Source organism: Ostrinia nubilalis, chromosome 18 (genome assembly GCF_963855985.1).
Source record: "Ostrinia nubilalis chromosome 18, ilOstNubi1.1, whole genome shotgun sequence".
NCBI classification, from domain to species: domain Eukaryota; kingdom Metazoa; phylum Arthropoda; class Insecta; order Lepidoptera; family Crambidae; genus Ostrinia; species Ostrinia nubilalis.
The window spans coordinates 7488648-7501431 of NC_087105.1; the positions used below are offsets into that span (position 1 = coordinate 7488648).

The following is a 12784-nucleotide window of genomic DNA, read 5'->3' on the forward strand; positions in this document are numbered from 1 at the left end:
AGGAAATGTGATTGATATAATTATTACCTCGCAATTCTTTTTGATAACGTCCGAGATAAGTTTTTGGAAGCTCTCGTTATCAGCAGAATCCACAAGTTTGTCAGAATACACTCTGGTAGCTTCGTGCATCCATAGCCTGATCAACTCAGATTGTGTCTTAATCGCATCTCCGGTTGTGAATAACATGCCCTAAAAGAAAATCAGATATATCTGAGTAGGGAATTGCAAAAAATACAAAAACAGGATTCTCTATATGAGTATAAATGAATGAATCTTCTGTTAAAGTTTAAAAGGTAACCGTTAAGGATTGCGCTGAAAAGCAAGAAATTTAAGGATTTTACAAAATTCAACTCCCAAGGGAATAAAACGGGGTCGAAAATTTGACGCAAGAGAAGCCAAGGCCACAAGCCAAATACAATCATCTAACAATAACCTGGAATATATTAGACAGGTCCCTAAGGTTGAAAATGTAGTGGAACTTGATCGCAGTGGGCAGGAACATGCTGGATAGCTTGTTGTGCAGCGCGAGCGCCGCATTGACCAGCGGCTCGGCGTAGCGAATCACCGGGATGCCGAACTTGTTCAGTGGATTGGCCACGTGCTGCGACAGAATCTGCTTGTAGATGTGGAAGCACGCGTCTACGCCGGGGAAGCTGAAAAAGGTAATTTTAAACAGTTTTAGAAACTCTTACTTTTCGAAAGCCTTACTATTTGAAAACCTAGCTATTCGAAAACACAACTTTAGTAAAAATGCATGCAATAAGGCGTCATAATGTAAAGCGACTGCACATCAGACAATACATTTCAGTTGAATGTATTATCTTGATGTGCTGTTATTTCAAAGAAAATTCTAAATGGCACAAAATAGAAGCTTTATTTCTTAAAAAAAAGCAATAAATAAATTAATATAACTATGTCCTGTCGCTGGTTTCTGGCAGTAACTACTTAGTTTCTCATGTGGGAACATTAGAAAGCCTTTAGTTTACCTCACAGCAAATGTACAGAAATGTCTTTGCAGACGTGGGTCGATTGTGAACGATCCCGCTGTCGGGTTCATGCATGACACGAACATGCAGTTCGATATGTCCTTCAGCGACAGCTTTTGTCGATCATACCTGAAACATTTAATCATTCGGTGATAAACAATCGAGGTCTTCGATTTTTACGACCTCTTTTTGGTTTTTAAAGCATTAAAAAAGACATTACCAATGCTTGTAGTCCATGAATTGCCTGATAAGTGTATGTGGCTGCACAGTGCCGTAAGTGTCGACTTCAGGCATGTTCAGATCATCCACGAAGTAGATCATAAACTTACTGCCAGGAGGCCCGAAGTTGCGACCTGATTTCTTCTCCAATGGCTTCTCTAATACTTTTTGAATCATTTCTGAAGGTAAGAGAAAGAATTAGGCTAGACAATGATGCAAGAGTCTATCGAGCTAAGCGTTCTTTAGTTATTGTAATAATAATAAAAACGGAAAGAGAAGAACGTTAAATTGCAATTAGCTCAATGATAAGTCAACAGTGACAGTAGGCCTAACAATTTTTTACCATATCACTTACCAGAAGTAGTATAGAAATTAAGTGGAGCGTTGGCAATGGCGAAGGAATCTGGCAAGGAGTTCAGTTTGGCCGCAACGCTCACAGTTTTCCCGCTGCCGGCACTGCCTACCAACATCACAGGCTTCTGCTTCGCGATCAGCAGATCCATGAAGAATCTGATACGGGTCGTCTCCGACGTCGATACTAGACATGACTGTAAAAAGAGGACATTTGGAGGCGCAAATCTACAGTAGCAAAGAATCCATGTTTGTATACGTTAAACCACATTATGTTTAAATGACCTAATTTTCAAGCTATTTCGTGTCTTGATATTTGACAGAATAGAAACAGAAAAGACGCGGTAAACCCAGAAGGTCTATAGGAATAACTTTACCTGTAAAGGCAGATCAGGATCAAGTTCAAAGTTCTCAATTTTCTCAGACCATGGGAGCCACTTCTTTGTCTCCGAGTCGATGAAGAAACTGAACACATTGCCGGTGGAAGGGAACTTGATTTGTTTGAACTCATTGCAGAACCATTTGCTGAATTCGTTACGCCAGTCCACGAGCTGATCTTGGAAGAGTGCGGAACCGAAACCCCACACGATGCAAAAAACGAAGTATGTTTCATACCTAATGTTTTAAGACAAATTTTAGATTTAAACTTGTATCTATTTTTAAAGATAATCCATAAAAATAATATTTTGGAACCCACCATTCTTTTGGACAGTCACTAGGCAGCAGTGACTTGTTCAAGAAACACTCTAGCAAATAACACGTAAGCTGGATCTGTTGCAGTTCAGTGAGCGGCGTCACACGCTTGTACTTCTTGCAAGACTCCAGAAGTGACGGAATGTACTTATCGAACATTACCGTCAGCATTGCTTTCTCACTCTCATCGTCTCTTGTTGTATCGATCCAGGATGCCACAAATCTGAATAATTTGGATTAAAAAATGTGTAGGTAAAATAATAAACTGTTAGTAGTTTTTTTATACTATATGACCTTCTACCTCGGCATTTAGAGACAGACACCGTGTTGTGTCTCAAGCAAAAATAAATAAAAAATGTTTTAAACAAATTGCTATACTTACGGATTCCACCCCAAATCCTGTGGATTAATGTACAAGATACCAGCACGTGAGACAGTAGCAGGGGTGGCTGTGCGCAAGTTGGAGATCTCAAACAACAATCGCATCGTTTTATTCAAGGCGATTCGCTCGTTACTAGCCAACGTTAACACCTGGTCAAAGCAAACCACGTTTTATATTACGAGAAAAAGTATGGAATCACCCCGTTATGTTTGGTTCCAAGCCATCTTAAGAACTGAATGACTAACTATGTATGTATCTATCAAATCTTATGAATAAAAATTAATTGCTGTTCATTAGTCTGATTAAAACTCGAGAACGGCTGGGCCGATTGAGCTGATTTTGGTTTTAAAATGTTTGTCGTAGTCCAGGGTAGGTCTAAACGGTGAGCAAATAAGGAAAAATTGCGATGGCTTATTTATTGCCTTTAAGGCGGAACAGAGTTCGCGGGGTCAGCTAGTTAAAGTATAAAATATTACATCATCCAAAGGCATTTTATATTTACTTCTAAGGAATTTTCACTAGTTAAGAAATTTTATTGGTACTATTTTTATCTATCTTCTATTAGTCATTTAGTTCTTACGATCGCTCGGAACAAGTAGGGTGATTCCATACTAAACTTTTGCTCGCGAGTTTAGTTAAGTCCAGTCCAGCAAAATTAGTCTATGTTATAAATCTATGGTCTAAATAATTTCTAACCTTATTATCATCCATCAAGGTATTCAAACTTTCAATCCACATAGGATCAATATCTCCATCTAACACAATCCATTTAGGACCATCACCTGGCATATTGGCCATGTCTCTCATGATGGTCGAAAATAAGCCATCCTTCCACTCTCTCGTGGCTGGATTGATGATACCAAACAACTCGTCATTAGTGACAGCTTTGGGGTCCAGATCGTTGTAGAAAGGTTTCATTTTGAGCATGTAATAGGTTTTGTTAAGGCACTGCCACACCATGGACTTGCCGGTACCAGCAAAGCCATCAATGAATACCGAGTGTCTTACGGCAAACAACTCGACTAGTTGGACCATCTGGAAATATTCACTGAATTATAACTTTGTTCTGCCAACCACAACTGGATTTTAAAGAATTTTAGAATTTATATATCACCTTTAAAATAAACCCTGGTTCTGGTTGCAGTTTCATGGAAATAGCGGCGTCTACCAAACTCTTTTCGAAATCGAAGTCTCGTTTTCGTGGCACGTCTAGCGCAGGGAACAAATCTCCGATCAGTCCCATGAATACAGGTGTATCGTCAGTTACGATTTTGGGAATATTGAAATCTCTCAAAGCTCTCATTAGCACCTGGTCTTCTGGTCTAAGGCGGTCACCTCTCTGGAATACAAAACGGCAACATAATAACAGTGTGGAATCCAAAGGAGTTCAGTATCAGATGTTCCATATGGATACTATACAAACCTTGAGTGATCCGGCTACTACCAGTACAGACTTGATAGCTCTCAAGCCCCAATCGTAGTGGTCCTGTTTTGATAGCAACTCCTTACACAAGGTGTACAAAGTAATAAACTTGCGCGCCAGCAGACGTGCCTCTTGAAAGCCTTCCGCCACCAACATGATTTCGCAAATCAACTCGAAGTCCGGTACCACCATGGCACACGGCCTGAAAAGTGCCTTTAAGTTCTCCGGTAACTCCGTCCTTCCGGCATAACCGGGGTTCATGGTGATGAACATGCCGACTGTTGGTATAAGCGTAATGAACTCTCCCATGAAGTCGAACTTCTTTTTCTTGGCCTTGATGGCGTCTTGTACACTCTTGACCTGCACAGACACTACGGACAGCACTTCCACCGAGATTCTGTTGAACTCATCGAAGCAACCCCATGCGCCGGTTTGGGCAAGACCTATGAAGTTTTTGTTAGAAGGCAATGATTTAGCATACATAATGAAACAGTTGATAAACGAATTTTTATGATAGTACTTACCTTTGTAAATGTTGCCGCAAGACTTGTAGTCCATTTGCTCAGAACAATTGAACACGTATACCATGATGCCCAGAGCTCGCCCCAAGTCCTTCGTAGTCTCCGTTTTACCGGTACCAGCTGGCCCGGCCGGAGCACCACCCATAATCAAATGGAGACTCTAATAATAAGAAATAATAAGAATAAAATTAGTGGTTTCTTGAACACTATTTAACAATCCACATAACCAATTAAGTTACCTGAGTCAACGTAATGTAGCAGCGATCGGTCAGTGGCGTAATGACAAGTCGAGGAGTGTTACCCAGATACTCGTAATCGTAAAGAAACTGAGCGTCGCAGATATTGGCGAAACAATTATTCAGGTTGTTATCCCAACGATGTCTGGAATGGAATGAAAAAAATAAAATATTTGAAGTCTTATTTAGAATAAAAGAGATTATAATAGAATAGAATATAATTTATTGATCACAGTAAGCACAAATTATAAACAATAACAACACAAAACGAATATAGAAAAATAGTGGGCCACTGCGTCAATAGGCTCCCGCTCAGTATTTATCATGACATGCTCCTAAGGGCATGTCAAGAAACTGGTCTTCCGCGAGAGAACCCTACTTCTATTTCAATGTAGAGTACGTAGTTGTTGTTAAGTTATTACCTCAATTGACTCTGCCACTGGAAGGCATTTGAGCTTTCCACTTTTGAAACAATCAGTTTGGCTACCACGTCTCGCGAGTGGACATCAATGGTGCAAATAGTCATAATCTTCTGTCGGTCACCGACTGTTAAATCTCCGAGTAAAAGCACAATTAGTGCATTTAGCTGAGCGATTTGTTTCTTCTGATAGTCTTTTAATGCTCCCTCGTAACCTGACATAAAAAAATGAGGTCACAAAATCTTGAAAACTAATTCTCATTTTTTTTAAAGCCTAGGTACTTCTTATAAAAACTTTTACGCGTCCCAATATTGGGTGAATACCACTGCTTCAAGACAATATAAATGTGCCAGTGTTGAGAAGAAGCAGCGCAAAAAAGTCAGTCATTAATACGATTGATTCGATGTGTATTTAAGACTCTTACCTTCTTCAAGCTTTTCAAAGGCCTGATTTGTCTCTGTAGTCCACCAAATCTGGGTGCCCACCAAAGCAGGCTGTGCTGGCCAGTCGAACACCCATTCGTCTCGAGGTTTGTCTTCGTAAGATTTTACGCTATGCTCAAAAATATCACGTAAAGTATATCGCATGCAGTCCGTGACACGGTTGAGCCATACTTCCACCTACGATCAAGATTTATTTAATGTGATTCTTGTAGAGCAGAAGTCTAGCAAGGTTACTGATTAACAAGATTGCGTCAGCTGTGGATTATAAAATGCAATGTTCAAAGGAAAAATATTTTTTTTGCAATACCTTCCCAGAGCAATCACAGCAAGGTGCCTTAAATGGCACATGTTCTTCATTCTCCTTGGAAATCATCTCGAAAGCATGCTTACTGCCAGTCTTGGGAAACACCAACTTAGCCAAGTTGTCGTACAACTTTGTGAGATGCTTTGAAACGGCCGGTGGATTGTTACCGTTGGACAAAATATCTGCAAGATGAATTCGTTTATGGTGAATACATCACAAGCATGCCTTTACTGCGGCCATAGACAATAGATTACCCAGCAGATCCGCTGAAGACACGAAGTAGAAACGAGGGTACGCCAGCCTCTTCGTCTCCAAATAATCATTGAGCGCTTTCTCGCAAAGGTTAAGGGCAGCCATCAGCTCCTCCAGTTTGTCTAGCAAACCTGGTTTATTAGTAGCTTGGACTACATTGGGTGTATTACCAATATCTCTAAGCAATTCCTGTAAGTCAACAAATGTAAAATACAGTCGACATCAAATAAATCGCACCTCCCGCGACAAGCACGTTCAAACGTATGTATGTGTCTTTATAAGGATCCAGAGTCACTTATCAAAAATAGGTAGTTACGCTTGAGTCAACTTTTAAGGCTTTAAAACTGTTAAGTTGGGATTAATCGCTATCCATCTATTAAAGAGGACACGTGAGATCATTATTTATTTTAAAATTGGTCTAATTGATCCCAGAGATGAGCCTCAAATGTGGTCTTTTTTCAAGTCACATTTATGGTATATGTTAATCGTTTTATAGCCTGACCAGGAACATAAAAACCCTGGCATAGAGGCGCGTCAATTGCATTTGATAGTGCAACACTGAGTACAGTCGTACCTGTGTTAAATTAATAGCCTAACTTTATGTATCAGGATTCAGGATTACGGACTAATTTGATATTTTCATAAATTAACGAAAAAATATTATTATAGGTAACCTAGTTTAAATAAATTAAATGAAACCATAAATCGAGCTAGTAGGATTTATTTTATTATTCATCAATAATCAAATTCAGAACTTGAATATTCAACTGCAAGGTCTGCTCATGAACGCTTCAAACTCGGTACTTCTTTCCCGATTCCATAAAATTCAATACTTAGAAAGTGACAAAAAACTTTAAAATAGGTAGTTGAAACAAACCACAGCTAATTTTCATAGTGGACTGTACTAAACTATAAACATGTCAGTCAATTTGACAACCTTTGTCGAAAACATTATTCAATGAAAATATTGTCCGAACCCTTAGTATTCTCTTCGACAAATACTTTAACACATTGTGAACCACTTTTCTTTCACGACTATAAAAAGATTTTAGCAATTTAATTCACAAAATCAATTGCGCACATTTAAAATAAAGTTTGTTACACTTTGACAGCAATAGACTGACATGCAAGGTGACATGTCAATGAAGTTTTCAGTTACTGTTGCCATTAAAAGAAATTAGTACCATTAGTTTTCCGCAACATGGCGAGGGTTTTTATGTTCCTGGTCGGGCTATAAGTGTGTTATTCTTTAAGTTAAGTTTATTTAATGGGCTTTCATTGTTGGGGCACCATGATTGTGTCAGAAGAAAATCTTTAAAGTTCGCGTCGTGGAAGGTGCTGTTTATTTGATGTTGAGTATAGTTAATAAAACAATTTTTAGTGTGGTTTTATCATTCGAACGTTTGATATACCAAGTGCGATCATTATTGTGACTGAGAATCACAATTCTCTTTAAATCAACCAACCTTAAATGTCTTGTCAATATGATCGAATCTCCTGGAATCTTCAGGCAATTGAGCTCTGATATCGTCAGAGCCCACAAAAATACTCTCGAGGTACTGCCATTTTCTTTGCACTTCAAACCAGATGGCAATCACAGCGTCGGCTGTGCCCAGTTTCTTCTGCCACGCTGTTACCTCTGCCTCGTAGAACCCAATGAATTTGGATGACATCATGTTCTGGACTTGGTTCTAAGACAAAATGTTTTTATGATAAATCCGAAATCCAGTGCCATTTAAAGCATCCAGTATATTTAATTTTACCTGGTTATCTTCAAGAGTTTCAACCAATTCTTCGCTAGCTTTAGGCAGTTTAATACCAGTTCTATCGTGACTTGTGTAATCGAACTCCATAACAGCCCAAGTTAATTCTAACTCCCTGCACAAAGAGAACGATATTTTTTAAATTGTGCTTTTCTTAAATAATCTAGGTAAGATTTACTTAATGCATTAATGTAAATATCTTACTTGAGCGTCTTATCCATAGCAGCTTCTTTGACAGACTTATCAACAATAGTTTTTACTTCTTCCTCGTACTTGTGAAGGCTCAAAGCTAACAAGTCTGCCAAAGTTGTATCATCGGTGATGTTGAATTTTACCTAAACAGATAAAGTAAATCTAAATAATTTAGGTACATACAAACTTTCTAGAAAACCGTACAGTTCCAGTAAGCTGTTTGCTCTATCTAATGCATTATTGTCACTTGCATGGATTCATCTTAATTTCATACACATAATTTATTTTAATTCACTTACCTGTTAGTATTCAAACCGTGATTTAAACTTTATAAATGAAATGTGAATGAATTAATGAAGGATGAAAAATAAAGATATTGTTACAATATCATATAATATATTTTACAAAATGAATTCTGACAATATAATGGCATGATCGTTAAGCTTCTGATGCAATGACCCCCTTCTATTAGATTTTACTTCCAAGCCCATCTTCTTCATATCTTGCATAGAATATGATTTATTTAGTTTCCTGAATTTACTTCCTGAAGTTTGACTTTCTTGCAATTTGGGTCTCCTATAATCTTGCATTTGGAGAAACTTTTTGTACTCTGATTTCATAACTTTATTCTCTGATTTTGTTGTTTGACTATCTAATTCTTCTGTTGAGGCTGCATCTTCTAAAGACTTGAAATCTTGCAGTATCTCTTCTAATGAAACTCTACTTACAACTTTATGTTTAGCTAAGTATGGTGTGAGATGAACATTTTCAGTGTTGATTGACGTAAGGTGTGTGTGAATGGCTTTCTAAATGAAATGAAAAATAAACCCATAATTAATGAAACTCATAATTATTTACATAAGAAGTAGATGACATTTTTGTGATAAAAGGTATAATGACAAAAGCTATGTATGTACACAATACAATTATCCTAAAATAATAGAAATTATTATTTACTTTGGTGGCCATCATCAGTTCAACCCAGTGCCTGTCCTTGATAGCGGGATTCTGAAGGTCTGTCACAGCTCGCAGAGAAGTCATCAAATTCTTTATAGTTCCTTCTATTGCAATATACGGCTCCCTATAAAAAGTGTAAATCCATGTAACTAAAATGTCTAAAAACAAACTTTTTCAACACAAAATCTTTATAAATAAGTAACACGATATGAATTTTACGACGTACCAGACTCTCATATCCTTATCAAGCTGTCGCATGTCTTTAGTGAACCTCTTGCACTCCTGGTCCATACCATCTGCATCTATCTTCTTCCACGGTGACTTCTTCCAGAACTCTATAGTTCCCATCACCAGGTAATAGTAATCCCAAAGTTGCTGTAAGGGATCAGTGAGGAATCAGTGCATGTATCTTCAAAATACTCTACGTACTTGGTTTGGTATCTTACCTTGATAAGCCTCAGTTCCCTGCGACATGTTTTCAGATTCTTTTCATCAGGCGGTTGAATGTCGAACAACGAGCAGGATTTCTTCAGCCCATCAACAATGTCTTCAAAACCCAGGAGCTCTATGTGCACTTTGTCGATTTGTCTGTATGGTTCTCTGCAAGACTCCAGGAACATCTGGTATCAGAGACAAATTAGATTTTTAAAAGCCAAAATGGTAGTCAATGGCTTTCCATAACAACAGATTTTCTATTTCCAGTAGTGGAAGTCTTTAATGCTTCAACCACACCAACGCGTGCAGATCGCCATCGCCGGTGCGATCACGTGAACTGTCATGGGTCTTTGATTGCGCCGGCGATGGCGATCTGCACGCGTTGTGAGGGTTGAAGCTTTAGTTCTAACGAACGATACATAAATTGGCTGTCACAAGAGTTTAAAAAAGAAAGTTGTTTTGGTGCAGAATGAAACCAACTTGATCTTCACAAACCGACTGGCAAAAAAAAAAACAAAAAGTTTTATTTTGTTGCAATACCTCCTTGAGCTTGAACTGCTCCCGGTACATTGTGAGGCGCAGGTTGATGAGCGCCACGCGCTTGGCGATGAGCGCCGCCTGCGCCGCCTGCAGCGGGGCCACGGTGTTCTTCATCACCGTCGCCAGCTTCACCACGTTTCTCCACCGCTCGGGGAGGACGTCCAACTGAATTTTATTTAATTTTTAGCTTATATTTTCACGCAATTTCATGCAGTACATGAACATCGAAGATAAAGTTAATTTTGAACACACACAGCTTATCTGTTTCACTTCGTCAGGTTACTTAGGTACTTACCAAAGTGTGAACAGAATACTGGTGTGTTTCTGGCTCAGTCTTATAATTTTATCCATAGGAAGGCATGAAAAGTAGGGGGTATAAAAATACAACAAGCAGTTTAACAGGTATCAGGCACATAAACAATGAGGGCTATCGTTTTTATACTTAACAGTTGGCACCCCTGGCGATTGACAGGACCTTACTCTACAGTGGCGCCATCTTGATGAGTGCAAATGCGATAGTCCTCCTACCACTTTAGCGCTCACAAGTTGGTGCCACTGTCTTCGCTACTAGCAAGTGACAGGACCTTACTCTACAGTGGCGCTAACTGGTGAGCGCTAAAACGATAGCCCTCATTGGAGTTTATTCGTGGAAATCAGAAGCTAACTGACCTGTTCATAAGTCTCTTCTGGGAAGTCCACTCCATATTCTTTGAGGACATCGATGATGTCCCTCAGCGGCTCAAACATGGTGTCGGTGCCTGCATCCTGCTTTGCCTTCACCTCATTGAGCACCCGCATCACTTGCAGAAGACCTTCGTAGTCATCGTCGTCAAGCTCCACCGACAACTCTTTGGTTGCGTAGATGATGAACTTTTCTAGATCATCCAAACTAAGGGCAAATATAGATAGTAAGTTATTTAGATTTTATTTTACAGCTTTATAACCGAAATGAACAAAATGGTTATTAGTGTACCTGGTCTGTACATGGTCTTTCAAATTTTGCTTGTAAAGATTGCTCCATTTACAGATGATGTTCATAATAGCTTGATTGAGTCGCTTCAGGTCGAGCCGCAGCCATCCGTTACACAGATACTCGGATGGCAATGCAGCAACCTCGTCGTACATTGCGTTGTATTTGTCAATCTGCAATGATGTTGTCAATAAAATAAATCATAACAACACGTAACTCGTGGACTGCAGCTTTCTGATTCTGGTGCCTATATTTGGCACCGTTTTGCAAACATCGGATTCACAATGATGACCACGACCACTTTGGCAAGAGTGTACCGACTAGGAAGAAGACCACATAACTATCTTTGAACATTAAATAAACTTTAGAACATAAACTTTGATCAAACCTCTTGCTGATACTGCTCGAGCTTCGGTTTCATTTCAGGTGGGTCGCAACCATTTTCATACTTGTACTTATCAAACTCCTCGGGTGGTATCACACGTCCATATTTCAAGAATCCTTGTAAAACCTCTTGCCTGTCTTCGATCCATAGAGGAGTATATTTTTCGTATTTCTGGAAAGTTCCAAAACATTAAATATCCTATGAAGATTAAGCCGTCAATCTTCATTGGTAGACGAGGAAAACTTACAGAAGCATATGAAACGACGTCGTTGATACTATTTTCGACCCGCTTTAGTATCTCATGGTATAGATCAATCATCGCTTCCTCTTTTTCGATGTCGTCTGCATAAAAAAGCCACAAGTTAATCTGAATATCTCCATTTATTTATTAATGTACTATGTGCACGTTAAAATATGCAGTTCCAGACTTACCTTCATAAGAAGCAATAGGCACGATCGGATCTATTCTTGGGAAGAGTGTTGCTTGTAGGAACATATCCTTCATCATCTCTCTCAATGTGTCGTAGAGGCCATCATCATCGTCCATATCCAGAGATGGTGAGAAATATATGTCTGCAAATTAAACTCTTAGACCATTATTCTGTAAATAAACACACTGACAAGAACTATTTCATGGTTTCTACCTGGATCTTTTAATTCAGCAACCACTTCCATAAACGCGACTCTCGGGCCCTTCTCCAAATCTGTCTGCTTCTCAAACAAATCTAAACTGGATTGTATTGCCTTCATAATTTGTTTTGACACCTGTAATATATTTAAGTTATTTTTCTCTGCCATCAAAAAGCACTGTAATAAGATCTTATTTCTGTGAAAGTTCTTACCAAAGAATCAACATATCTGACGTATGCTGGCCAACGTGCAGCCCGGAATGCTTCTTCCTCCATCTCACGTTTTTCTTCTTCAATATCTGCCAACTCTTCGGGGTCTAGTTCTTCTTCTTCCTCTACTGGAGAATCTACATCCTCACCTATAAACAATATCGTGCATTATTGATCCTTATTGCTTATAATGAGGATCATTTCGATTTTTAGCTGTGAATGCAGATTTATAGGGCTAAGAAATCCTTAATACACAGTCCAAAAATTTTTGTTCTACGACAAAAATTGACGAAGTTATGGCCAAATTACTAAAAAAGTTCACTGACCGCCCGGCGCGGGGACGATGACGTCACTATATCCGATCCGAACGCTGCCGGCGTACTGCGTGGATAGAAAATATTTTTTTCTAGCCAAACTATCAGTTTTAGAGAAAAACTTGTAATGACATTTATTCATCAGATTAAAGTAAGCTAT

At 38.9% G+C, this 12784-nt stretch overlaps 1 protein-coding gene across 1 annotated transcript in view; it reads right to left on the reverse strand.

Annotated features, from left to right (window-relative positions):
* Positions 1-12784, reverse strand: part of LOC135080658 (dynein beta chain, ciliary-like) — a 33715-nt gene that overhangs the window by 16833 nt on the left and 4098 nt on the right. The window contains exons 3-33 of the mRNA XM_063975350.1: positions 12314-12459; positions 12116-12236; positions 11904-12044; positions 11719-11813; positions 11475-11642; positions 11090-11259; positions 10786-11005; positions 10117-10281; positions 9588-9761; positions 9368-9516; positions 9142-9265; positions 8197-8327; positions 7993-8107; positions 7696-7920; positions 6232-6418; positions 5981-6159; positions 5655-5850; positions 5234-5444; positions 4815-4956; positions 4579-4735; positions 4055-4497; positions 3746-3970; positions 3328-3666; positions 2632-2780; positions 2254-2472; positions 1934-2171; positions 1561-1753; positions 1207-1384; positions 987-1115; positions 434-653; positions 28-189 (exon numbers count right to left, since the gene is read on the reverse strand). Coding sequence (XP_063831420.1) covers positions 28-189; positions 434-653; positions 987-1115; positions 1207-1384; positions 1561-1753; positions 1934-2171; positions 2254-2472; positions 2632-2780; positions 3328-3666; positions 3746-3970; positions 4055-4497; positions 4579-4735; positions 4815-4956; positions 5234-5444; positions 5655-5850; positions 5981-6159; positions 6232-6418; positions 7696-7920; positions 7993-8107; positions 8197-8327; positions 9142-9265; positions 9368-9516; positions 9588-9761; positions 10117-10281; positions 10786-11005; positions 11090-11259; positions 11475-11642; positions 11719-11813; positions 11904-12044; positions 12116-12236; positions 12314-12459 — 5711 coding nt within the window. The remainder of the gene's footprint in view (positions 1-27; positions 190-433; positions 654-986; positions 1116-1206; positions 1385-1560; positions 1754-1933; positions 2172-2253; positions 2473-2631; positions 2781-3327; positions 3667-3745; positions 3971-4054; positions 4498-4578; positions 4736-4814; positions 4957-5233; positions 5445-5654; positions 5851-5980; positions 6160-6231; positions 6419-7695; positions 7921-7992; positions 8108-8196; positions 8328-9141; positions 9266-9367; positions 9517-9587; positions 9762-10116; positions 10282-10785; positions 11006-11089; positions 11260-11474; positions 11643-11718; positions 11814-11903; positions 12045-12115; positions 12237-12313; positions 12460-12784) is intronic.